This window comes from Sinocyclocheilus rhinocerous, unplaced genomic scaffold, assembly GCF_001515625.1.
Source record: "Sinocyclocheilus rhinocerous isolate Xijiao unplaced genomic scaffold, SAMN03320098_v1.1 scaffold225, whole genome shotgun sequence".
Lineage (NCBI taxonomy): Eukaryota > Metazoa > Chordata > Actinopteri > Cypriniformes > Cyprinidae > Sinocyclocheilus > Sinocyclocheilus rhinocerous.
Window position 1 is genome coordinate 73,648 of NW_015630532.1, and position 26,909 is coordinate 100,556.

At 38.1% G+C, this 26,909-nt stretch overlaps 2 protein-coding genes across 5 annotated transcripts in view; one reads left to right on the forward strand and one right to left on the reverse strand.

The window, feature by feature from the left end:
• LOC107740410 (cysteine--tRNA ligase, cytoplasmic-like) overlaps positions 1-7,037 on the reverse strand; it is a 19,437-nt gene extending 12,400 nt beyond the window's left edge. Inside the window, exons 1-6 of one of the 4 annotated variants that reach the window (XM_016552826.1) lie at positions 6,880-7,037; positions 5,298-5,534; positions 2,341-2,432; positions 1,349-1,437; positions 930-1,026; positions 669-767 (exon numbers count right to left, since the gene is read on the reverse strand). In XM_016552826.1, coding sequence (XP_016408312.1) covers positions 669-767; positions 930-1,026; positions 1,349-1,437; positions 2,341-2,432; positions 5,298-5,534; positions 6,880-6,901 — 636 coding nt within the window. In that variant the 5' untranslated portion in view covers positions 6,902-7,037. Of the gene's footprint in view, positions 1-668; positions 768-929; positions 1,027-1,348; positions 1,438-2,340; positions 2,433-3,008; positions 3,246-4,594; positions 4,719-5,297; positions 5,535-6,879 lie in introns of those variants that run through there. The other 3 variants (XM_016552825.1, XM_016552828.1, XM_016552827.1) reach the window with 3 other exon arrangements.
• Positions 7,038-11,764: 4,727 nt separating this feature from the next.
• Positions 11,765-26,909, forward strand: part of LOC107740474 (myosin-binding protein C, cardiac-type-like) — a 31,949-nt gene continuing 16,804 nt past the window's right edge. The window contains exons 1-15 of the mRNA XM_016552932.1: positions 11,765-12,080; positions 13,168-13,311; positions 13,424-13,510; positions 13,594-13,742; positions 13,846-13,963; positions 14,085-14,133; positions 16,118-16,177; positions 16,757-16,759; positions 18,146-18,309; positions 20,054-20,186; positions 20,361-20,363; positions 20,892-21,016; positions 21,150-21,255; positions 22,896-22,906; positions 23,079-23,244. Of these exons, the coding sequence (XP_016408418.1) occupies positions 11,765-12,080; positions 13,168-13,311; positions 13,424-13,510; positions 13,594-13,742; positions 13,846-13,963; positions 14,085-14,133; positions 16,118-16,177; positions 16,757-16,759; positions 18,146-18,309; positions 20,054-20,186; positions 20,361-20,363; positions 20,892-21,016; positions 21,150-21,255; positions 22,896-22,906; positions 23,079-23,244 (1,634 nt within the window). The remainder of the gene's footprint in view (positions 12,081-13,167; positions 13,312-13,423; positions 13,511-13,593; positions 13,743-13,845; positions 13,964-14,084; positions 14,134-16,117; positions 16,178-16,756; positions 16,760-18,145; positions 18,310-20,053; positions 20,187-20,360; positions 20,364-20,891; positions 21,017-21,149; positions 21,256-22,895; positions 22,907-23,078; positions 23,245-26,909) is intronic.

Here is a 26,909-nt window from a genome sequence, read left to right on the forward strand (position 1 = left end):
ATGTGTTGACAATCCGTTCAGTCTGTACTTCACACAGTGTGGCATGTGAGGGCTCGCGCTCTTCAGAGACAATCACAGAATATGACAGAGCTCGTGTTTTAAAGCGAAACACACTGGAATGAATAATTCACTGAAAACGCAACGCGAGTCTCTGTTCTCTCTGCAATCTCTGATGTAATCAGCCTGGTTTCCTTTATATTAGCGCTGTTTTGGACGGATTGTTTGAATGCATTCGCTTACTGGATCATTGGACTGAAAACTTTCCCGGAGTTTAGCGGCTTAAAATGATCTGATCGCAAGCAGAGAAGCAAAATTGGGTTAAAGGGTTAGAATAGAAATTGTGCTTTGATTGCGTTAAATTATTTTAATGCGTTAAGGATTGTAAAATGAATTGCATGCGTTAACGTTGACAGCCCTATTTTTTTTTTTAATAACAATGATGTGCAAGAATAAATCATTTATAACTGTAAAACTGCATAAAATGTGTTAATCTTGATTTTATGGTGTCTTTAAATTGGTACTCTCAGTGTCTGAAACATGCAAATGCTAAAAAAAACATTTTCCCACAGAAAAGGAAACTCATACAGGCTTTAAACCCCACAAGTCTGCTTAGATGATAACAGGATTCATTTGGACCGAAATGTCCACTGTATGAGTGATACCCTCACCGTTCGTGCCGTTAACACATCCTGCAGTATCTGAGAGGGACTGGGCTTCTTCTCTCTGTACTGCTCCATCAGGTAGTTCTGTCGGGCTCTTTTGATGATCTGAAATGAAGAGGTCACACTGATGATTGGATCTTGAGAACACTGTATCACATGTGGCCTTCAGAATTAAAGCAGCAGTTTCATTTGACCAAAAGCATGAGGTATTAGGTTATATAGAATAAGGTCAACTACATTCAGACTCTGCGCAAACACTGCTCTTACTTTGTCATCAATATCTGTGATGTTCATACAGTAGAAGACATCGTATTTGAAATAATCCTTCAGTATTCTCCGCAGTATGTCAAAAGAAATGTAGGACCTGAAAGAACAAAGGCATTGATTGAATCCTCATGAAATACAGAGAACTGATACATCATAAACGCTGTGTGAGCCTTGGATGGAAGATGTTTATATTTTCTCTTTTTGCCTATGTTCATTGAACCATATTCAAACACAATAGTTCTTTGAGATTTGATTTACAGCCTCACATTCACAACTAACCAATTCTGACCCTGGATTGAAAGCTGAATGTCTGCTTCAGCCTTTTCATTGACTGTTGTGCTGTGTCTACTGTGCTGCTTTCAACAGCTGGGGAACACTGAAAACAAACAAACACTATGAATGGATGGGGAATATGTCACCTGGCATGACCCATGTGAGAAGCATCATACACTGTGGGGCCGCAGCAGTACCACAAAACCCTGTTGCCCTTCTGTGGAACAAACACCTCCTATAATGCACAAAACAAGACAGATATGAACGATTTTAACAGTTTATTATCATAAAACAGCATCCATTTTTTAAGTTTATGAAAGAAGTCTGAAATGATTTGATAATTCAGTAAATACAGTAAAAAAAAAAACACAGTGACATTATCATTTGAAAATAACTTTATATCTGAATCTGTTTTAAAATGTAATTTATTCCTGTGATGGCAAACATTATTCCATTTTTCAGTGTCACAAGTGCTCACTAAGACTGAGTTTATTTGATCCAAAATACAGTAAAAACAGTAATACTGTGAAATGTTTTTTACAATTAAAAACAATATTTATATAAAACAAATATTTATATTTGAATATGTGTTCAAATGTGATTTATTCTTCTAATAGCAAAGCTGAATTTCCAGCAGCCATTATTTCAGTTTTCAGCGTCACATGATCCTTCAGAAATAATTCTAATATGCTGATTTGGTTTTATTTTATGCTCAAGAAACATTTCTTATTATTATCAAATGTTGATATTTTTGTGGAAACCTTGTTTTTGATTAATAGAAAGTTCAAAAGAACTGAATTTATTTGAATTAGAAATTTAAATCTGTAACTGTAATTTAAATCTGAAACATTATAAATTACTTCACTGTCACGTTCGATGAATTATGTGCATGCCCGCTGAATGAAATTATTTCTTAAAAACTTACGCTTTGGAAAAAAAACGTCTGCTAAATGACTAAATGTAAATGTAAAAAACATGTTGATATTGTAGATTTTTTAAAATACTTGGACTAATTTGATTATGTTTTCGGCTACCAATACTACAGTAATATAACGTATAGAAAGTTGTGGATTTAGTCTAGTCATTTTCTGCATGTCACCCACACATTAGGCCATGTTGTTTATCTTTCATACTGTACCTTGGTCCGTGTGAGACTGTTGTAAAGACGCAGCTTTGAAACGTCTGTGCCTTCTGGCAGAGACCATGGTGGCTGCACCCGCTTTCCCTTTGCTGAAAAACAAGAGACACTTTTTTTTAACCCAAATGACTTTGTCTAGTTTAAAAATGAGTCACCTTTACAGATTAATTTATAATATTCAACCCCTAAACTGAACAACAGGTGCATTACGGGAAATAGTTGTTCGTGCACACCTGCTGCACAATTATAAGAGTTTTTTTTTTTTTCCTCATAGAAAACATAAAAGATGTGTAAATGAAAGTAACACATACACAGTGTGAAAGTGAAACAAACAATGTGCAAACAAGCCACTGAACATTGCGTCCAATGAAAGAATTGTTTAAAACCACAAACACCACAGTCAACTATAACTCAACCCATTCCAGTCCCGTTCAGAACAAACCTGAGAAGTGATCGTCTTGTTTTGACTGTACATTTCTTGTCAGATTCCCGTCAAAGCCTCAGCTCATGTATACTAACTAACACATCAAACTACCCACATCCTCAAACTCATGCGACACATACTGCAAATGTCCTCAGCACAGAAACACCAATAACTCAAAGTACAATTCAGCTACAATCTACGTTCATGCACCCTGACTACGACAGGGGGAGTTCTGTCTACTCACTGCTGCATTCTGGGGTCTGGTCATTCGTTTGGGGCTTCAGGGCGGCTATGTGTTTGTACCAGCGCAGGGCGTGGACATGCCGCTCAGGTGGGGGCCCGCTTAGAAGCGCAAAGGCTTCTGCATCCGCCTGCGAAGGCCCGTAGCCAGCCAGGTAACTGCGACTGCTCAAGTACTCATTCAGAGCCTCAACCCTGCGAGCTTCCTCACTTATGCGCAGTAAGAAGCCATAATCAAAGGCTGGGAAAACAAAAGGGCATAGACACACATAAACACATAGACGAGCAGACATTAGAAATGAGCTAAGGGCCCGTGGGTAATGACTGTGATGACACCTGTAATCCTGTCTCTAACCTCATTCCTCTGAAACATAAGCTGTAATAATCAGCTAACACACAATTGTGAAACAATACACTCACAACTTTCATAATGTCAATTAATTTAATAATTGTTTGAGTCAAAAAAGACAGAGAGAGCAATACAATATTTTAAGGCAGACTCAAACAGATGGAACATATTTGGAGCACAAATAAACTTGTGAAGGGCCATTAAAATTGTTGCCGTTAACTAAAACTATTAAAAAAAAATTTTTTTGTTAATTGAAATAAAGCTGAAATAAAATAAGATATAAATATTAGGTAACTGAAATAAAAAAAAGTTTAAAGTACTTAAATGACTAAAACTGAAATAGAAATATACACAATTTTTTACAAATAAAAATATTTAGAAAATGAATTAAAATGAGGAAAGCACATAACAAAACCACTAAAACTTAAACTACAATAAACAACATTTAAAAAAAACTATTTGAAATATGAATAAATACTATAATAACATTTAAAAAAAACACCTATTAACGCATTAACATGCTATTAAAAACATATTAAAAATGCATGACAAAATTCTGAAAAAGAAAATGAAACCTGTTATGAACCTGTTTTTCATTAAATCAAAACCAATTATGAATCAGTCAAGGCTGAATACATCTGACTCATTTACTGAACAGCATATTATTATTATACAGCACATAATTATATATACCTCTGTGTGTGTGTGTGTGTGTGTGTGTGTGTGTGTGTGTGTAAAACATTATTTGATGTTATCTGTTCTGTTTTAATCTGATAATGATCTTACCATCTTGCAACAGACTGTATTGCGTTCCCTAAAAGACCAACAAATACTACCAGTATAATATAAACGTTAAGGAAACCGAAATAGGTAAATTCCATTCAATTCCCATTCCTATATGAAATTATTTAACTCCTTACAGTATGTGTTACTTCGGCTGTCTGATTTCAGCTTATCTGTCAAAACAATGTAGCTAATATAACAATATGACAGTCACACGTGAATAGGAGAGACTCAGGCATGTTGCCATATATAACATTACATGTTTATGTTACGAGCGGTACCTCAATAGAATAAATAGTGGAAAACATCCTGTAACAGCTGCAGGTTTAAATAGGACCTGCATTAATGAATAACTTAAAATAGGCCTCTACAGGAGAAACACGCGTTAATGTTCTACAGCGTACATAATGACTGTTACATCGCAAATGAAGTAAAAATAAGTAAATAGAGAAATTTACCTATATCTCCTGTGCTTGCCATTTTCCACTACCTGATGCAACAATAACGTGTCCGGAAAACCTGATAGGAAATCACAATGAAACACAGGACATGCACAAAAGCAATGATGTTTGACGGATCGCTAGATCATTTACACGGCTCTCTTGCGTGTCTTATCCATAGACTGTATGGTCTTATCACATACGGATCCGATGTCCTTCTACACCGATTACGCGAATAGTACTTCCGGACAAATTTTAAAGCTCCCTTCGTTCCAAAATAAAAGTCACATGCCAACAATAATTACTTGTATAATACCCGTTTGATAATACTGAGCAATTTTAATGATTAAAGTAATTCATTGCTTACATTAAACATTTCCATTACAATTTTAAACATTTAGTATAAGCTTACATTGAGATTTTTCATTACAAAGATATATAGGCCTAACGTAGATGACAAACAGCTTTAAACTTCCAGTCCCGTTCAGAACAAACCTGACAAGTGATCGTCTTGTTTTGACTGTACATTTCTTGTCAGATTCCCGTCAAAGCCTCAGCTCATGTATACTAACTAACACATCAAACTACCCACATCCTCAAACTCATGCGACACATACTGCAAATGTCCTCAGCACAGAAACACCAATAACTCAAAGTACAATTCAGCTACAATCTACGTTCATGCACCCTGACTACGACAGGGGGAGTTCTGTCTACTCACTGCTGCATTCTGGGGTCTGGTCATTCGTTTGGGGCTTCAGGGCGGCTATGTGTTTGTACCAGCGCAGGGCGTGGACATGCCGCTCAGGTGGGGGCCCGCTTAGAAGCGCAAAGGCTTCTGCATCCGCCTGCGAAGGCCCGTAGCCAGCCAGGTAACTGCGACTGCTCAAGTACTCATTCAGAGCCTCAACCCTGCGAGCTTCCTCACTTATGCGCAGTAAGAAGCCATAATCAAAGGCTGGGAAAACAAAAGGGCATAGACACACATAAACACATAGACGAGCAGACATTAGAAATGAGCTAAGGGCCCGTGGGTAATGACTGTGATGACACCTGTAATCCTGTCTCTAACCTCATTCCTCTGAAACATAAGCTGTAATAATCAGCTAACACACAATTGTGAAACAATACACTCACAACTTTCATAATGTCAATTAATTTAATAATTGTTTGAGTCAAAAAAGACAGAGAGAGCAATACAATATTTTAAGGCAGACTCAAACAGATGGAACATATTTGGAGCACAAATAAACTTGTGAAGGGCCATTAAAATTGTTGCCGTTAACTAAAACTATTAAAAAAAAATTTTTTTGTTAATTGAAATAAAGCTGAAATAAAATAAGATATAAATATTAGGTAACTGAAATAAAAAAAAGTTTAAAGTACTTAAATGACTAAAACTGAAATAGAAATATACACAATTTTTTACAAATAAAAATATTTAGAAAATGAATTAAAATGAGGAAAGCACATAACAAAACCACTAAAACTTAAACTACAATAAACAACATTTAAAAAAAACTATTTGAAATATGAATAAATACTATAATAACATTTAAAAAAAACACCTATTAACGCATTAACATGCTATTAAAAACATATTAAAAATGCATGACAAAATTCTGAAAAAGAAAATGAAACCTGTTATGAACCTGTTTTTCATTAAATCAAAACCAATTATGAATCAGTCAAGGCTGAATACATCTGACTCATTTACTGAACAGCATATTATTATTATACAGCACATAATTATATATACCTCTGTGTGTGTGTGTGTGTGTGTGTGTGTGTGTGTGTAAAACATTATTTGATGTTATCTGTTCTGTTTTAATCTGATAATGATCTTACCATCTTGCAACAGACTGTATTGCGTTCCCTAAAAGACCAACAAATACTACCAGTATAATATAAACGTTAAGGAAACCGAAATAGGTAAATTCCATTCAATTCCCATTCCTATATGAAATTATTTAACTCCTTACAGTATGTGTTACTTCGGCTGTCTGATTTCAGCTTATCTGTCAAAACAATGTAGCTAATATAACAATATGACAGTCACACGTGAATAGGAGAGACTCAGGCATGTTGCCATATATAACATTACATGTTTATGTTACGAGCGGTACCTCAATAGAATAAATAGTGGAAAACATCCTGTAACAGCTGCAGGTTTAAATAGGACCTGCATTAATGAATAACTTAAAATAGGCCTCTACAGGAGAAACACGCGTTAATGTTCTACAGCGTACATAATGACTGTTACATCGCAAATGAAGTAAAAATAAGTAAATAGAGAAATTTACCTATATCTCCTGTGCTTGCCATTTTCCACTACCTGATGCAACAATAACGTGTCCGGAAAACCTGATAGGAAATCACAATGAAACACAGGACATGCACAAAAGCAATGATGTTTGACGGATCGCTAGATCATTTACACGGCTCTCTTGCGTGTCTTATCCATAGACTGTATGGTCTTATCACATACGGATCCGATGTCCTTCTACACCGATTACGCGAATAGTACTTCCGGACAAATTTTAAAGCTCCCTTCGTTCCAAAATAAAAGTCACATGCCAACAATAATTACTTGTATAATACCCGTTTGATAATACTGAGCAATTTTAATGATTAAAGTAATTCATTGCTTACATTAAACATTTCCATTACAATTTTAAACATTTAGTATAAGCTTACATTGAGATTTTTCATTACAAAGATATATAGGCCTAACGTAGATGACAAACAGCTTTAAACACTGTGGGTTTGCAGACCTTCTAGTTTTCAATTTATTTCCATATTGTCATAAATTATTAGATTAAACTGTCATATTTTCGTTGCTTGTGTGTGTGTGTGTGTGTTGAAATCTGTAAATACAGACCACTAGGGGGAATCCAAGTACAACCTCAGAAGGTTGATTGAATGACGACAGTAATGTCATTTTGGGTGAACTATCCCATTTAAACAGAGAAGTCTTACAAAATCACAAGCCAGTTAATAGAATTATTATTTTTTTCCATTTACGTGTAACCTGTCTGCTTATAACATCTTATTAGAAAAGAAATATGCCTGGTTTAAAATCACAATAATAAAAAAAATGGGGAAAACAGTGTCAGTAGCCTATATTTCTTTATTATGAACATTATTAGCTTGTGAATTATTATTAGTTTGTGAATTTCTAAGAAAACAATTGCCAGCAAGATTATTGTTTGTTTTGTTCTTTCTTTCTTTGTTGTTGTAGCCTACGAAATCACACTAGTATACTGAAAGTTGCCACGCGCGATTTCATGGCATTCGTTTTTGCTATAGGTCAAGGATCCTGTCAGCCAGCTCTTATTTTAGGACTGTGACTCCAGACAGACTACAGACCCTAACCTCTTTGACAAGGGCGCAGATTACTCGTAGCTGTTGAAGGCCAGACGACACAGACCTCCCCTCACAGAATACCAATGGAACGTACGAGAGTGACTCACATAGTCTGTGTGCATGCTTGATTTATTTGTGTTGATCGTGTTCGAGATCTCATCATCATACACCTCTCTGTCAAACACGTGATGTGCGTACATAAAAAGCATTTTTTGGTTGTCCAATTAGTCCAACTGTTACTCGTTTTACAATGAAACACTTAAATCGCACTCACAGCATGTCACAGTGGTTGATAGTAATTCCAGTTCACCGTGGTTCAGCTGTGGCAGATCCTTCTGGATTCACACCTAGATTAGACGAAAGCTGCAGGGCCCAAGGCGAATATATTGTCATTACAACAACTGCAGATAACTTTCCTTCATGTCTATCTCCATCTGAATGAACCCTTCCATGCAGTTGTCAGTATGCAACAGCTATGTGACCGTCTGATGCTGGAATGACAAGGCGCTGACAGACCTGTGTGACAGTGGTCAAAAGAGTAGGCTATGCTATCCAACACATCAAATTCGCGGACAGTTGTGCATGGAATTGATAAACAGTTATTTAATAGAATATGACTTTTGAAAGTGCCAAAAGTTTCAAAAGGACACCAAGGAACTGTCATTTCGGCTAAAGTAATGAAATCATCAGCATATCCTGCAATGTATTTAAAAGAAGTAGGTGAATAGGGTTCTGTCAAGACACAATATTTGTGTATTACAATAGGCCTATTCAGTTAAAGGACAGGGCTGAGCTTTTAAAGGTAAGGTCAAGGCAAGATACATAAATCAAAAGCTAGTGGTTGTTGATGTTCAGTTGTGTCCTTTATGTCTCAGGGTCAAAAGGTGGACACTGGACATAAGTAGGCCTATGAGAGAAAGTGAAAGCAGTCTCAAAGTTATGTATATTAATTCCCCATAAAACAACCTTCAGAAGATATTGAAAAAGACACAAAATGTTAGTCCATTCATGTTTTATTAAAAGGTAAAAGGTGAAGTTTTTAAAAAGTTCGTTTGATTTAAAAATGATTTGATGCTTTTCATGAGAGTTTGAAACAAAAGACCCCTCAGAGCCAGAATTGACTGTAAGGATGAACTCAACTCACAGAATGACACTTTTTTCATAACTGTCAATCTCTTTGGGCCTATTTGTCCAATATAAGATTTTCTTGGGGCTTTTTATACAGCATATTTTCATTAGCAATAACACACCCTCTAGTATAAAGCATCTCTTTGTTTAATTCTAGATGGAAATTGATACAATTAAATTCAGGCAACTAAATGCGTACTTTACCTTATGTAGGCTATATTAAGAAAGTATAGGCACACATCCTAAACCTATTCTTTATTTGCTGACAAGCATATAAAATATAAAGCGGAATACAAAACTACAGATGTAAAAGCTGTGGCTTCCTGAAGGTTAGAGGTTGTTCAAGAATACTAAAAATATTACAAATAAACAAAAAAGCAGTATGATTGGGAGGGAACATCTGAAGATTCTTTGCTACAGTCAGACTCTAAATTTAACCCATCCGGTCCCTGTTTCCTTATCCTCCATCCACCTTTAGATTCTTTAGTTCTGTCATCCAATGGAGGTGATGGAAGGTGGGCTCAATCATAGGTCATGGGTGAAGGGGTGGAAAGGATGGTTTGGGGCATGTACTGTGTGACATTTGGGGGGTGTGGGGCGGGGGTATCTATTAAAAGAGAAGTGTTGGTGTTTGAGTCCACAATGCCTGTTTGTTGGAACCCTGTAGGGACACTCAACCAGGATGCCAGAGCCAACTAAAAAAACAGGTATGCCCGTGTTTATTTTGTTCATAATTCTTTGACAAATAGCACATTTGAATAAATAACACATTTTTGTCAGTCAGGAGACTTTTAACCGGTGTTGTTTTGAGTTGTTGGTTGAGGAAATGTTACCTGAATTTTGACCCGATGTGTGCTGGGTTTTCTGTGATTATGTTCTTCTTGATTATGTGAATTGTTGTTCTGTATCATGTGAACAATTCATCTGTAGTAATTTGAACAACATATATTGGGCAATGTCAGTTGATTTGATGAGCAGTTTCATAATATTACCACAATGTTCTTTTTAAAAGTACTGCATGCTGCAGCTGCTGTTTTTTAAGCCTACTGTACGTATAGAAAGCATTCAAAGCATGTGAATGTAGTGTGCACCTTTCTTGACGTTCTTCTTCTTGGCAAAATAAAAAAATATATATATATATATATATTATAAACTACCTTCTTTTAAACCAAAACACCATTTGATGGCCTATCTAAGCAAAAGTGATAGAATAATGGCAGTGGATTAAAGGACTTTTTTTTCCAAAAGTGCACAGAATAACACTGCCTAAACGGGAATTAAAGGATTGTCATAATGTGATAGCACCTGTTTTGACAGCCTACTGTGGTGATATTCGCTAAGACCTACAGCATTCTAACAATGCTGTTGCATTACTTTTTAGCATTAAGCAATGGAGTTGTGGTAGCCCTAAAATCCATCTGCAGACACTTTCTCCTCCCTTTTTAATCTCTTCAGCATAATTCAAAGGTTCTAGATGAGTGGCTCTCTTCCAGGGGCCAGGGCCAAATGGGGTCCTCGGAATACTTCCAGGGAGGCCCAAATAAGTCTTAAAATGTATGTAGTTATAATCTTAATTGAAATGATAAAAAATATGTACAATATTAAACTGACATACTTTTTAAACAACAAATACCAGAGGTAAAGCTAAGATAAGAAGGTCGAATATTGTCTTGGACAAAGTTAAAGGAGACCAAAAGGGTGAGAAGCACTACTCTTGACTTCTCCACAGCAATATGATCTTAATAATAGTTTATCATGACTGAACAGATTTTCTTTTGAAGGCTTTTAAGTGACACACCCAGGCTTTGTTTGAGGGGCAACCATCAGCATCTAGTATAAGCTTCATGATAAATGTTACCTTCATGAAATAGTTTCCCTTCCATTTCAAATGAACATGTTTCGTGCTTACCATACATTATAGTTCAAAACATATTTACCACAGAGACATCATTAGTTTATTATCACTGCTCCCAACCATCCAGATGGCAGCACTGGAACAAAGATAATGTGGATACCAGTGGTTTTGAAATGGCAAGAGAGGGATCAGTCCTTGATAAACAACAGAAATAGATCCTAGCTGATCCATCTAGCAGCTACCTGGGGCTGTGTCAACGTGGGGAGCACATGCATTCTATTTTTAAACCCAGAGGGTTGGCTTGTTTTATGCTCAAACCATTTGCACTGATGTGACTGAAGATGTGTAACTCAAAGTGAAAGAAAGAACAATGAATAAGCATGTAAGAATTCAAGGCATGCAATAAACTAAATACATCATGTGTTTTAGTTTTTTTCACTGGACATAAAAATAAGACCGCTACAAATCCATTTAGTTTAGAATTACATTTATAGTTTGGAATGTAGATAGCACATTGCTAAAAAAAAGCACAATGACAAAAACAATACGAGTGGAATTTGTCTTCGATTTTTAATCCTGACCAATTATGTAATAACTTTGCTAAGTTTGGTGGGCAAAATTATATATTGTAAATATAAATTAGACTTGTCTTATAATTCTTGCTTTTATTTTAGGGTGACTTAAGTGTACATGTTTTCTTGTATTTTTAAACGACATCTCAGCATAAGGCCATAGTCTTCAGGCACATTGAAATTATGTGATATCGGAGAGACTAGAGAGGAAAAGGGGTCAGGGCAGGACATTTTCAGAGATAAGAGCTTGATGTCGAGATTTTGGAAATGCATCCTTTCCTTCTGACCTACCCTGCGTTCCTCACTCCTTCAGTCTCAGCTTTCACCAAGAAACCAAAGACTCAGACGGCTGAGATTGGGGCAACGGTCATATTTGAAGCAGAGACTGAGAAGACTGATGTAAAAGTGAGATGGCAGCGAGACTCCAAGGACATTGCATCCAGTTACAAATACACCATCTCAGCGGAGGGCAATATGCACTCTCTCACCATAAACAATATAGTTCAGGAGGATGCAGTGGGATATGCTGTTATTGCTGGGGTGTCAAAGGTCAAATTTGAATTAAAGATAAAAGAATCAGAAGGTGGGTGATGTTTGGATGGTGACTCACATCTTCCTGTATTTAACTCACTTTTAGCCCACCTTTGGATTATTTGTAAACCAGTCACAGAGCACCACAACCAATTCTCCTTTCCAATTCACTTTTCTCTAAAGTTGCAACTGATTGTTTTTTAAAGCACCTTTTCTGAGCATGTTGTCACCATTTTAAGAATTTCCCAGCCTTCTATGGAATTTGGGAAACTCACCAGAACTCTTATAGCTGTTCTTCACTTCAAACACTTATGCCCTTCAGTGCCCATTCATGGAGCTTGTGATCCTGTTAGGCATTGTGCATGGACAAAATATATTTATGGGTTCAATTAAATACTGGAGGAATAGCTAGCCTAATAAATCTTTCAATCTTTCATTACAAACAGATTTAATTTGAAGCTATAATCATCAGGGGAAAAGCAACAGAATTATCCTTGTTGAATTATTATATCCTTGTATTAGTGCCAATTTTTAGCACACTTGTCACATGGTATACAGTATGGCCAATGTTTCATATCCTCCATTAATGCTGTGCTTTATCTGGATATATTGAGACTAAAAGGAGTTTTAAGTCTCTACCAGTGTTGTTTCAGTCAGTGGTTATTAGTCAGCTCCTTAGAGCCATTTATCAAATATCCAGACACAGCGGAAGATGAAAAGCAAGACTCTGTCCTAATTTGTGTGGCCATTGGAATCCTGAAGAGAGTGATATCAAAGCTAAAAGGGCCCATGAGAACAAAACTTTGCACGTAAAAGCATGTTCATTAATAGACAGGTATAGTGCATTTTGAGGGCATGTGTAAAATGTTTTTAGCCTCTGATTTTTTGCCTCACAGAATCTGGCTTTAAGTTTAAAACGCTGTACTCAAGAGCCCCATGAGCTGAAGAATTAGCATCTTGCTCTGACCTTTTTTGTGATATGTAATTCCTTTTATAGATGCAGGAATGATGAATTATAAATTAGTGATGGAAGTAAGTAAAGAAGTAAAAGAAGTAAACACTTCTATGACCCAGATGGGTGAATATCACTTGTTTTCATCTGCCAGAATGGCATTTTAAGGATTTTTTCACTGTTGCAGTGAAGGAAGCACAAAAAGCTGTATCCCCAGACCCTGCCGTTGCAGAACCTAAGCCTGAAGAACCTAAAAAGGCTCCACCAGCACCTACTGGAAGCTCAGCCTCGGACACCAGTGGAACCGTGTCAGATGGCTCAGCAACTGAAGGTGAATACAAAAGCACACGGACATATTTCAATATGCAAATTAATTTCATTACACATTTAAAAATATTAAAATTGACTGGATAACAAACCTATTGTTCTGTTTGTTCTTCAAGGTCTGCTTGAGAGTCATCAGCCTGACACAAGGCAGGACCTTACTGGTCTCTTCACTGAAAAGCCTCAAAGTGGGGAGGTAAATGTAGGTGAGTAACAGAGCCTCTGGTCACGAAGAAATGGGTAGTACATATGAAATATAATTTTTCTTCCAATCTGTTTCCCAATGTAGGTGAGAACATTACTTTTGTTGCTCGGGTGTGTGGTGAATCTCTGCTGAAGAAGCCCACAGTAAAATGGTTCAAAGGAAAGTGGATGGATCTGGCCAGCAAGTCAGGAAAGCACCTGCAACTCAAAGAGCACTATGACCGCAACTCTAAGGTCTGACAGTGGTCAATACCAAACAGTTATGTAGTATACTATATCAATATGTTTAGAAACGCTTGAAAGTCAAAAGTAAGCAAAAGGAACCTTTTCTATTCAGGTGTACACCTTCGAGATGCATATCATTGCAGCTAAAGCCAACTTTGCTGGAGCTTATCGTTGTGAGGTCTCCTCTAGAGACAAGTTTGACAGCTGCAATTTTGACCTGGTAGTACATGGTAATAAAAATAACTATATGCAAGCTTAATAAATATCAACAAGGAATGAATAAGTCTTAATTGATAACAGTACCAAATTAATTGGTAATGTGTGCTTTTCACTGTGTACGTTCTACTCCAGAGGCACGTACAACAGATGGGTTTGATATTCGCACTGCATTTAGACGCACGTGAGTATTTGTCTTTGTTTTTAATTAACTACAAATAATTAATTTTAACAACTGCATCATAAAATTTGAAAAAGATGATTACTCATGCAGGCCAGCAGTATCATGCCATTTCGCAGCATATTAAAGTGTTGGTTTGTTTGCTTTCTAGAATGTTGTGGGGTTTGATGACATGATTTTGTGTGCGTAGATCCTAGCGCTTCTTTATGTGGTTTGTTTTAATGTAAAGATAGCATTTGAGTCCATATTTGGGATTTAACATTTTGTATTTATATTGCATTAACCCTTTTTGGAACTGCTGATTACCCAGGAGCACCAGTGCAGGTGGTAAGAAGAAGATGGGAGAACCTGGCAGGTAGCTATAGGGGTTTGCTGCAGCAGCTGGGGATATACTGTATTCGCACAGTCATTGTCTTTACCCAACCAAACCCTCTGCTTTGTCATCAAAGAGTTCATTGAGTCCTACAGTGTCCATCCGTGTCCCTCTGTCAGTCATCTGTTATAGCTTGCCCTTTTCTTTCTGTCCTTTTCAATCTTCCCCCTTTGTCTGCCAACATCTAAGGAGAGTGATATTAGTCATTGCTGATGCTTTATGACTCACTCGCCAAGGATCTTTGCAAACTCTCATTTCCTTTCTGTTCTCTTCTTCTGTCTCTTCTCACACTTTTCTCTGTTTTTGTGAGAAGGGCAATTTCCCAACACTCATTACTGGCGTATCTGAGGCAGGGGGCCTTAAAGTGAATATGATTTCCCTGTTCACTGATCTTTTCAAGTGCAGACACTGATTAGGAGCGAGCAAATTAGAGGATCACACTAATAACGCTGCCACCAGTTTCATCAGTTTGAAATACTTTCATTCTGGTTATTTGAAACGTAATAACAGAAATCTCTTGATGCACTTCTTAACTTTGGCTGACACCTTGTCAAAATCAGTGGAACTAGCTGCGCAAACTTTGAGTGACGTGTCTCTTTTGTTGCTCCTCTTCATGTCTTTAAGACGTTCCTTAAAGAAAGCTCATCATGGGTCATACATACAAATCCTTAAAATACTACTAGCTTCACAGATCAGAAAGAAGACTCAAGATGATGAAAGAAGGATCGAGATGATCACTTGTTATAATATTGTTGCCTTATAATAACTATATAGCTGCCTAGGTCTTTGACATGTATACAGTGATGTGTGATCATAGCGGGCGTCTGCTATGGATTTCTTCTGTACATCAGCATTTCTGTGTTTTTAACCCTCGTCTTTGACATCCTCCAACAATGTGTGTTCAAAAACAGTATAGAGCAGCTCTGTTCCAGTTTCTATTGCCTCAGTAATGCTGTCTGTATAATGCGCATGCATTGTTTGTGCATCTACACACCTGTCCTATATGTTCTTATGTGTCAGTATACACTACCATTCAAAAGTTTGAGGTCAAAAAGATCTTTTAAACTTTTTTTGTTGTTGTTTAAAAGAAATACATATATTTATTCAGTAAAGATGCATTTACAATATAATAAAAAATTAATTAATAATAATAGATGCTTCTTGAGTACAAAATCAACATCAATCGACACTGAAGACTGGCGTAATGGCTGCTGAAAATTCAGCTTTGCCATTACAGGAATAAATGTTAAAGTATATTAATCAGTTATTTTACTAATACTATTTAATAATATTACTGTTCTTACTGTAATTATTGATCAAACAAATGTAGCCTTGGAGAGCATAAGAGACTTCTTTCAAAAACATTTAAAAATCTTACCGATCCCAAAACTTTTGAACAGTATAGTGTTCATCCATTCCATATGATAATACCAACATAATTGATATTCTGTTCTTTTACAAAATAATACATTTCCGTTTTTAATAAATGACTGCATTTTAGTGTTACAGAAGCTGTTTTACCTAGTTTGAAAATGTACCTTACAATGAGGTGAGAATGTAACATAGTTCTGTGTGCTCATGTTTTGTGGTCCGTGATTCCTTGCTCTCCTACAGTAGCACAGATGCAGGTGAAGACTCAGGAGAACTGGACTTCAGTGCTTTACTGAAAAAGAGGTGAGTCTTTAGAGATCTAATTCATCAGATACATCCATTGCCTACTTTAAAAGTTGGGTTTAAAATCTGAGACTGAAAATGCAATATTTTAAGTGAACAATGTAAATCAAAAGTTGCACTGAAATAATTCAGCACTCAAGCTAACATGATTCTGAGCAAGTACATTTAGTTCTTCAGTGGAAGCAATAACACTTAACATTTGTACAGAGGAGTTTACATGCTCAGTATCACAAATTTTTGATTAGTGACCTTTGAATAGTTTAATCAAAGACTTTAGATATATTTAGATGCCTTAAAGTGACTTTGGTTGAATCTAACAAAATCATATGTTTCTTTTTTTTTTTTTGATTGATACCTAAAATTTATTTTGAATCCAAGATTTTTTAAAGTGTTCTCAGCTGTTTGAACTCATATGGTGTGAATGAGTTAATTAAATATCTTTCAAATACTAAAATGTAAGCTTTATTTAGTCATTTTTTTGCATTTGAACTACACAATGATTTTTTACTTCTAAGGCTCATCTATGCATAATTTTTTCCCCGTTTTTCTCCTCTGTGGCTGTTCCACTCCCATGTTCAGAGAGTAAGTGAGTCACACTGATCTGACTGCGTGTGCATGAAGGAATGTTGAGTGTTGTATTGCCGAGTGTGTGTGTGTGATACCTTGATTATTCTCTCTCCTAATCAGCCACTCATTGCCAACTTTAGTCCTTCTAGGTTTTTCCACTCCGCAGACTGCACACCCACTTAGAACTGGATAGACAGAGTCACGTTTGAATTATTTTTAGCAAACTCCTTCATCATTACTCATACACTCCTAATTAATCACATTAATAAACCTAGAACTCTTACGATTCCTACGCCATTTCACATTCTACGCATTCATCCCACATTTACTGACTTTGACACGACAGCATAGCAAATTGGTTATGTCAGTAAACACTGTACGTTCACGCAAATAGTTTCTAACTCTTCGAGTTTAGTAAACACAAAAGGCACATGAAGATAAAACAGTTAAATAAGGAGGAAGTTTCTATAGGCCACAATGACTCTGCATGCTTTAAGTGCCTTTATAAAATATGAATTGTAAAATGGTCTTGATGGTTTAACAATGCATTGCTATATGATCTGAGAACTTGATAATGTGCAATAATCTGCTGTGGTTTGTCTTACCATGCTTGACGCTTGGGTTCTGCCTCTACATAAGCACAGAAGTTTCTTAAAAACTGGCCCACGGTAAGAATTAAAAAAAAAAACATACAGAATAAAAAATCTATTGAATAACATTCATTAACATTTATCCCATTTATTAGCCACGGTAAATTGCATTTCTATACTTTAATAAAAAAAAGTTTGAATGAATAATGTACCTAACCTGCTTAATGCCTGTCATCATTTACTCACCCCTTTGTTGTTCCAAACCTGCACTCTCAGAAAAAAAGGTACAAAAGCTGTCACTGGGGCGGTACCTTTTCAAAAGGTACACTTTTGTACCTTTTAGGTACTAATATGTACACTTTAGGTAATAATATGTACCTTTAAGGTACTAATATGGACTCTTTCGGTACAAATGTGTGTCTTTTGAAAAGGTACTGCCCCAGTGACAGCTTTTGTACCTTTTTTTCTGAGAGAGTGTATGATTTTTCTTCTTCTGTAGAACAAAAAGATATTTGGAAAAATGTTTCAACTGTTTTTATCCATACAGTGAAAGTCAATGGGGTCTATTGCTGTTTTGGACCCCACTGCATTGTATGGATGAAACACATTTTCAATCATCTTCTTTTTTGTAGTAGCCTACAGGTTTGACACAACATCAGGCTGAGTAAATAATGACAGAATTCTCATTTTGGGGGGAACTATTCCTTTAACAAATGTTTAAAAACAATATCAAAACATTGTGAAGTTATAAGATGTTTGGACTTGATTGACCTGTTCTGATCAATGTCTATCCACTGTTGTGGGTCCGCAGAGCTGTTCATGTGAGCACAGAGCCTGAGGTAGACGTATGGGAAATCCTCCAGAAAGCTCCACCATCAGAGTATGAAAAGATTGCCTTCCAGTATGGAATCACAGACCTGCGGGGGATGCTTAAGAGACTCAAAAAAATGAAAAAAGAAGAGAAGAAAAGTGCAGGTTTGTAACCTTGTTGAACTTTGTTAACTGTACAGGCCACATAAGTGACATATATACAGTGCCTTGTGAAAGTATTCATACCCCTTAATTTTTTGTCTTGTTTCTGCTATGTTGCTGCCTTATGTTAAACTGCTTTAAATTACTTGTTTTCACATACACCACAATAACAAAGCAAAAATACACACCGTGACAACTTTATAAAAATTGTATTAAAAATAAAAAAACAAACAATTACATTGCATAAGTATTTCTGGTACACTTGAAATTTAGCTCTGGAGCATTCATATCGCTTGTACGTTACTACACTTCAGGAGTTAACCTGTGGCAAATTCAATTGAATGAGTATGATCTGGGAAGGCACACACCCCTCATCAAAAGGTCTAACAGCTGAAAATGCATATCAAAAAAAAGAAGAAAAAAAGAAGAGTGCACTACTGCCTGTAGAGTGCAGAGACAGGACTCTGTCAAGACACGAATCTGGGAAAGAGTTCAGAAAAAAAATCTACTGCATTAAAGGTTCACAGATGCATGTAGTCTCCGTTATCCTTAATGGAATAAGTTTGGAACAACCAGGACTCTTCCTTGAGCTGGCCTCCTAGCCAAACTGAGCAATCGATGGAGAAAGGTCTTGGTTAGCGTGTTGACGTTGATGGTAACTCTAGTTGAGCTCCATATACTGTATGGAGATGGGAGAAACTTACAGAAGGACAGATAGCACTGCAACACTCCGCCGATCTGGGTTTTATGGCAGTGTGGCAAGACTCAATCCACTCATTTCACACATGAAAACCCACTTGGAATTAGCAAAAACCACCTAAAGGACTCTCTGACTGTGAGAAACAAGATTTTCTGGTCTGATTAACCTGATGAACCTCAGTTCCAAGCATCATGTATGTAGGAAACCAGGCACTGCTCATCACCTGCACAGTAGCATCCCAACAGTAAAGTGTGCTGGTAGCAGCCTGTTTTTCATCAGCAGGGACTGAGGGACTTACCATAGTAGAAGAAAAGCTCTACACAGCAAAATATAGTGATAGCCCTAATGAAAACTTAGTCCAGAGCATTCAGAAACTCAGACTGGGCAGAAGGGTCACCTTTCCAGGACAATGACCCTAAGCACACAGCAACGTGGCTTATGGACAACTCTATGAATGTCCTTGAGTGGCCCAGCCAGAGTCTGGGCTTGAACCCAATCAAATATTTCTGGAGAAACCTGAAAATGCCTATTGGCCCCATCCAACCTGACAGAGCTTGAGAGGTGAGGAGAAGAACGGCAGATTATTGCCAAATGCAGAGGCGCAAAGCTTGTTGCATCATACCCAAAAAGATGTGAGGCTGTAAAGGTGCTTCAGCTACAGTAAGTACTGAGTTAATGGTATGAATCAATTTCTTTTGTTTTTCATTATATAGTGTAGATTGATGTGAAAAAAGGTAATTTAAAGCAGTCTAACATAAGTCAGCAACATAACAAAATGTTTAAAGAAAATGAAGAGGTATGAATACTTTTGCAAGGTACTGTAAGTCATTTACTAATTTGACTGTTAGCGATAGGTCAAGTTGCAATGATGATGGTGAGATATATTAAGTGGATTAGAACAAAGTATACTTTCTTACTCCCAGCAGTTTTGTTGCTTCAAAACGGATCTGTTCAATAAAAAACCTCAAACGTTTTTAACATGCTCATGTGCAGCACATTTGTTTCTAATAGTGGTGACTTAGCTTTTCATCTTTATTTTAACCACAGCATTTCTGAGGAAGCTGGACCCAGCCTACCAAGTCGAAAAGGGACACAAGATCAAACTGCAAATTGAAGTGGCCAATCCAGATGCAGAGGTTAAATGGCTAAAAAATGGACAAGAGATACACCCAACTGGAAGGTATTTACTTAGGTCCTTTCACTGTTAAAAAAACATGTTTGAGTCGCATGCATTCTCAAAATAGTAAGTATATGGAAAGGATTACAATTAACTCTCTATTTTTTTGACGTCTGGCAACACTGTGTGCTTATGGATGGATGGTGTGCTCTTCCTGCTCTCCGCTGTCAACCCTAGCAAGTGAGTGGCACTCAACAATATGCTTATGACAATATGTAGCCTAAACATAATCAGCAACTTCAAGGCTTGTCTCTGTGGGGTTAGATGTCTCAAACCGCCTGTTGACTATGAATATGCAGGGACAGTTTTCCAAGAATACATAGCAGCTCTGTAAACTCAGATGTCAGCTGTGCCAATGGATGGAGGCTGTCAGATGTTTAAGGACTCAAATAACAATAGAACAAAAACTATCCTCAATGGCTAATAATATTTTTCAGTGACCTTAGTTAAAAAAAAACCTTTTATAAAAATACATCTTGTGAACTGAAGATTTTTTTAAATCGAGTCTTGTCATATGTTTACAATTGTCTATTATTTACATTATATTGTCATCATATCAAGGTTTTTCACGTTAAACAAGTGTTTCGTTCATTTTCTGACATGTATTGTTAATGTATGTTTGGAAGAGAATCTCCAACAGTGATGCTTTGTCCCCATCTAGAGAACAAACCTGGATCTGCTACTAAACAATTTCTCATCTTCCCACAGGTACATCTTTGAGAGTGTAGGCAACAAACGCTTCCTCACTATCAACAACTGCACTCTGGCAGATGATGCTGCTTATACGTGCATGATTGGAGATGAGAAGACCGTCACTGAGCTCTTTGTTAAAGGTAATTAACTTGCGGACAGGAATCTCTAAGAAAAGACTAAATGTTATAGACCAGTAAATATTTGATATTATTTTAAATATTTTTTAGCTATATTATTTATGCATTTTTGTTTTTTATTGCTCTCTGCCTTCAGAGCCTCCTGTTCTGATCGTACGTAACCTAGAGGATCAGATGGTTATGAAGGGAGAACGAGTAGAGTTTGAGTGTGAAGTGTCTGAAGAGGGGGCTCAAGTCAAATGGTAGATCTGTCAACATGCACACACTTCCTTTTCCCTTCCGTTAGTAGTGACAAATGTGCATCCATAATGAGCATGAAAAGCTTATATCTGTACTAGCCTGCAGTACACCAAAGATATCAAACAACACAAGAGAAGAGTTTAGAAAAGGTGACCATTTCTCAAGCTGTCCTGGATGAGTCAGAGTCCTGGCATTCCACAGAAGTCCAGTAGATGGCATATGTGTTTCTTTTAGCATGGCTGGCTGGCTGGTTGGGTGAGTCACACTGACTGACAGATGGTGGTGTGTGAGTGAGTGCTGGTTCTGCCATAGCTGTAGCCAAGGCTCTATATCACCCTGGGCTGTAAATGATCAGTGCCTGGAAAAGGTCATAGCAACCTTTTAGCACCTCACAAGTGTCCTAGAATGGAATGAGAAAGTCATTGGCGGTTTATGGCACCTCTCTTGAATAGTGGATGACTTTCATGATTAGAGAAAGGCAAAAGTAGATACTGTTCCTAGTACTGGAATGCCACAATGTAGGACTTTAATATTACAAGTGTAAAGGGGTAATAATGTGGTTTTGTGTCTTTAATCTAAACTGATTAGAATGAACCGGCATCTGATGTAGAGTTGCATCGCTTGGGGGTCGGTGTAAAAGCTTATGTAAGCAATGAGAAAAGATTAGCAGCTATCAACTTAATATAAATCGTTAGTCCTTTACTATGTCAGCCATTTGATTTATTCCAATTGCTCCCACTAACACGCTGTAATGCTCATAAATCAAGCTTTACATTTTAGAGGTTGTTACTATTGAGTACTGTTATTGAGTATTGTTGAGTGCCATATTACTGTTAGCACATAAAGTAGTCATTCAAACTTCACCTCTCATCAGTTTAGAAAACATGGCCACCAACACTTTTGTACAAGGTTAACATTCACAATGCCAACATGCCAGCTATTGTTAGACCGCCTGACCCATATATTTTAACAGGGCAGGTGACTCTGTCTGTTCCTCCCTCACTCTCTCTTTCTGTCATTGGCACACACTGCTCCATCCCTCTCTTTTAATAGCATCTAAGAAAGATTTATGACTCATTCCCTTTCTCTCCCATTTCTTTTTATTGTTTGCTTCTGTCTCTTTCTCACCGTCTCTACTCCCTCTGTCTCCTATTCTGAGTCTTGAAGCATGTATAGCACTTTACAAGCAAACTGATACCCAGGTATGTCTGCTACCAGTTTGTCTGGGCTTTTGATCAAGTACAAGAGGTGCCAAGAAAAAAAAAAGCTGCTCAGTAATACTGTAACTCTACCAGCCCATCAGTGGGATTGTTACCTTTCTTTACCCCACCTCTCTTTATTATCTTAAAGGGATAGTTCACCCAAACATGAATCTGTTACTCACCTGCATGTTGCTGCAGAACCATATGATTTCTTTCTTCCGTAAACCACAACAGGCAGGATGTTAATGCAAATGGTGACCAGGGTTGTCAAGCTCTAAAAATAAAATAAAAAATGCATTTTTTTTTTTATTAACATTTTATAAATTTTTAACTTGCCTAAATCCGTTACAAAAATGGCACAGTATCAGATGTCAATACTATGGGTACAGAACATTTACTAGGTATATTCACAAACTATAGTGTTTACATGTTACATCAAGGTACTTCAAAGGTTTTCCATGTTACTATGATGTTACATCTAAAAACATGTTAGTTCCAAGTTGCGCTTTAGTTAGTAGTGATAACATATGCTAGAATAGCTTTTGTGGTGTAATGTGGTAAGCATCCATAATTAGTTTTGGTCATGTGTGATAACTGTGTTCTCTTTGACCTCTGACCTTTAGAGAAACAGCTAGAGGTCTATCAAAACATTGCTGACCTGACGGTGAAGGCCAAAGACCAGGCTGTGTTCAAATGTGAAGTTTCTGATGAGAATGTGAAAGGCATCTGGTACAAAAATGGAGTGGAGGTGAAACCTGATGCCAGAACTCATATCACACACATTGGCAGGTAAGTGCATGTGTGTTACTAAATATTAAGTTGGAGATTTCCTCATGTCTATAAGTAAAAGTCTCAAATGAAGGTTCATTCTTCAAATTTAGGTAAAAAAAAAAAAAACATGGTTTAGCTAAACCATGCGTGTTTAGATTTAGCTAAACTAAATGGTAGCTATACAAGTAACTCAACCTGCAAAAACACTGCACACTGCCAAAAGCAAAAGCAGCTCTAAAAGAGGTATAAAATGTAAAGTATAATAAAACATGGTATTCATAATGAAATATTAGTAAAATAACATTTAAATAATAAAATATAAATAAAAACAGTGTTAGTGTCTTAAAAAGTAAACTACACCATCGTAGTCATGTGGCATTTTTATGGTACCGCTCAAGTATTGTGCTTACTTAAATCCCAAAAACATGTCTAAAATGTCATAGTCCATTGTAACTTCATGGTAATTTTAGTTTTTTAGGCATTTTTGGAATTTCTTGACCTGTACCTTCACCCAGCGTTCTTTTTGTTCCCTCTGCTCTGTTGTAAAAGTTGTAAAAGAAACGCTAGTTACGTATGTAACTGTGGTTCTGTGAATTCCAGATGGCCACCAGAGGCAGTGCTAAGCACTAGTAGATAATCGCTGCATCAGCTAGATAGGCCGAGAAAAAATAACAACAAAGTCACGTCATGACGTAGACCGAGATGCGAGGATATAAACCACAGCAGCTCGATGCCCAGCCTCGGAATGCTTTCTCGCGCATTCTGAATGATGAGGAACTCTGGCGGTCATCCGGGATTCACAGAACCACAGTTACATACGTAACAACTAGCGTTCTGTTTCATTCCTCCTGACCGCCAGAGGCGGTGCTAAGCACTAGTGGATGACACATACCAACACAGTCATGAGGAATGCCACCCACCTGCAAACATCAAGGATCTTCCAGAAGGACTGCAGAACTCACATCATGGGAAGCAGCCACGTTTACCTTGTAGAACCGTGCAAAGGTACATGGAGAGGACCAGGTAGCAGCTGCACAGACTCCCCCCAAGGAAATGCCCCGTAAGGCAGCCCAAGATGAAGAGACAGCCCTAGTAGAGTGACAAGTAACACCCACTGATAAAGGCTGGTTAGAATTACTATATGCTAGCTTTATCACCTCAACAATCCAACGTGATAATCTTTGCTTAGACAAGGGGGCACCCTTGTGTACCTCACCATAAGAGACAAATAACTGATCTGTCTGTCTAAAAGGAGCAGTAGACTTAACATAGCACCTCAAAGCTCTTACAGGACAGAGAAGATGAGACCTCCCCCCGCCTGCATCGGAAGGAGAAAGAGGAGGTTGAAAAGCAGTCAAATTAATAGACTGATTCACAAATTGTGGCGACAAGACCTTAGACCCCAGAATCCTCTGGTAACCAGTGTAAGCACGGTACACTCACTGACAGGGCATGAAGCTCGCAAACGCGTTTAGCAGAAGCAATGGCTAACAGGAAAGATACCTTTAAGGACAACCATTTAATATCCACAACATCCAATGGTTCAAATTGCGGTGTGCAAAGAAACTCTAGAACAAGTGGCAAGTCCCAAACAGGAAAGGGAGTAGAACGAACAGGCTTTATACGTCTTGCTCCCTTCAGAAAACTACATACAAGGTTGTGAGACCCCAAGGATGCACCATCAACCGGGGCATGATAAGTAGATATGGCAGCAACATAAACCTTTAAGGTAAAAGCCACCTTGTTGTCATCTAAAAGATGCTGCAAAAAAACTCAATACTTTCGGCACAGTACAATGAACTGGGTCAAGTCCTTGATCCCCACACCAACAAGAAAAATCCTCCACCGAGCAGCATAAAGCTGGCGTGTTGAAGGAGCCCTAGCGTTACCAGTAGTGTTCAGTACTGCTGGCTCACAATCAGTTAACTGAGAAGTGGACCCACTAGCCAAACCCAAAGCTGAAGACGAGCTGGATCTGGGTGCCAAACACGGCCGTTCAGCTGAGATAGCAGGTCCCGTCTAATGGGAAGCTGCCATGGTTCGTCCTATAACAGACTCAGAAGAAGAGCAAACCATGGTCTGGCTGGCCAACGAGGTGCCACTAAAAGCACCCTGTGTTTGGACAGGAATATTCGATGTAGGGTCTCCCATAGAAGTGGAAAAGGAGGGAACGCGTACAATAGGCAGTTCGGCCACTCGTGAGCTAAAGCATCCTGTCCCAATGGGCTGGATGTCTTGGTCCTCGCAAACCACCAACGGCAATGTGTGGTTAGCTCCGAGGCAAATAGATCGACCTCTGCCTTGCCGAACTGTTGCCAAATCAGCTGCACTACATCCGGGTGAAGCCTCCATTCACCTGGAAGCAGTAGATCTCTGGACAGAGCAACTACCACTTGATTGTCCGATCCTGGGAGATACACTGCCTTTAATGAAGCCAGTCGGCCCTGAGACCATCTGAGGATTTTGCGGTTAGCTGTAAAGATGCAAGAGACCAGGGTGCCGCCCTGGTGATTCAAACGAAAGACTGTCGACGTGTTGTCAGACCGGACAAGCACATGCGGCCTAACAGATCTGGTAGGAAGTGTTGTAGTTCTAGATACACTGCCTTCAGTTCTAGAACGCTGATATGTTATAAGGCCTCCTTTGCTGACCAGTGACCACCAATCCCCCTCTGGTTCCATGTTGCCCCCCATCCTGTTAGCGAAGCATCGGTTGTGATCACTTCTCGATGAGAAGGCACCACCCCTAGTGGCACTCCAGCCCTCAGAAATGTTTCCCGTTTCCAGGGTTTCAGTGCTCGGACACAAGCAGGAGAGACAACAATCATGTGATAATGATGTCTCGTTGAGTTTAGCCCTAGGCTGTTGCTCCACCTCTGAAGGGGCCTGAGGTGTAGCAACCCTAAGGGAATCACAGCTGTGGCAGCAGCCAACATCCCCATTAGTTGTAGAAGGACACCATAAGTTATCCTTGCTCCCAGGCGGAAACGAGTCAGTAACTGAAAAATACTGTCTGTCCGAGTGTGAGACAGTGTAGCAGACACTGTGACAGAACTGAGCGTTATTCCTATGAAGGTTATGGTGTGCTCTGGAACCAAATTACTTTTTGTGTCATTCACAGTAAGGCTCAGATTCTGTATGTGCTCCAGAACAATCTTGGTGTCGCGTAGAGCAGTGTTTCCCAACCGGGTGCCGTCTGTCGAGAGCAGGGGTGCCGTGTAAAAAAATCATTTTTTAATATTTTTAAATTGCTAAAATGTTCAAAAAAGCATCTATTATATAATATCCATTTCTGATATATTAGATATATTATTCCAATAATTAGAGATGCACTGAAATTTCGGCTGCCGAAAATTAGTTACTGGCGTAGAGCATGCACTCTTGTTGGGGCACAGAGAAGCCAATCGTCAATGCCCTTGGACCAAAGAGGAAACAGGGCCGCACTCATGCATCTCGTAAAAACACGAGGAGCCAGAGATAGCCCGAATGGCAGGACTCTGAACTGATAGACCTGACCCTGAAAGCTGAATCTTAGGAACTTTCTGTGGTGGAGAGCAATGGGAACATGGAAGTAAGCATCCCTCAAATCTACACTCACATAACTGGCTCATTTCATCACAGATCGAACGTCGACTGTGCCCAACATCTGAAAGGGAAGACACTTTAGGAACACATTGAGGCGTC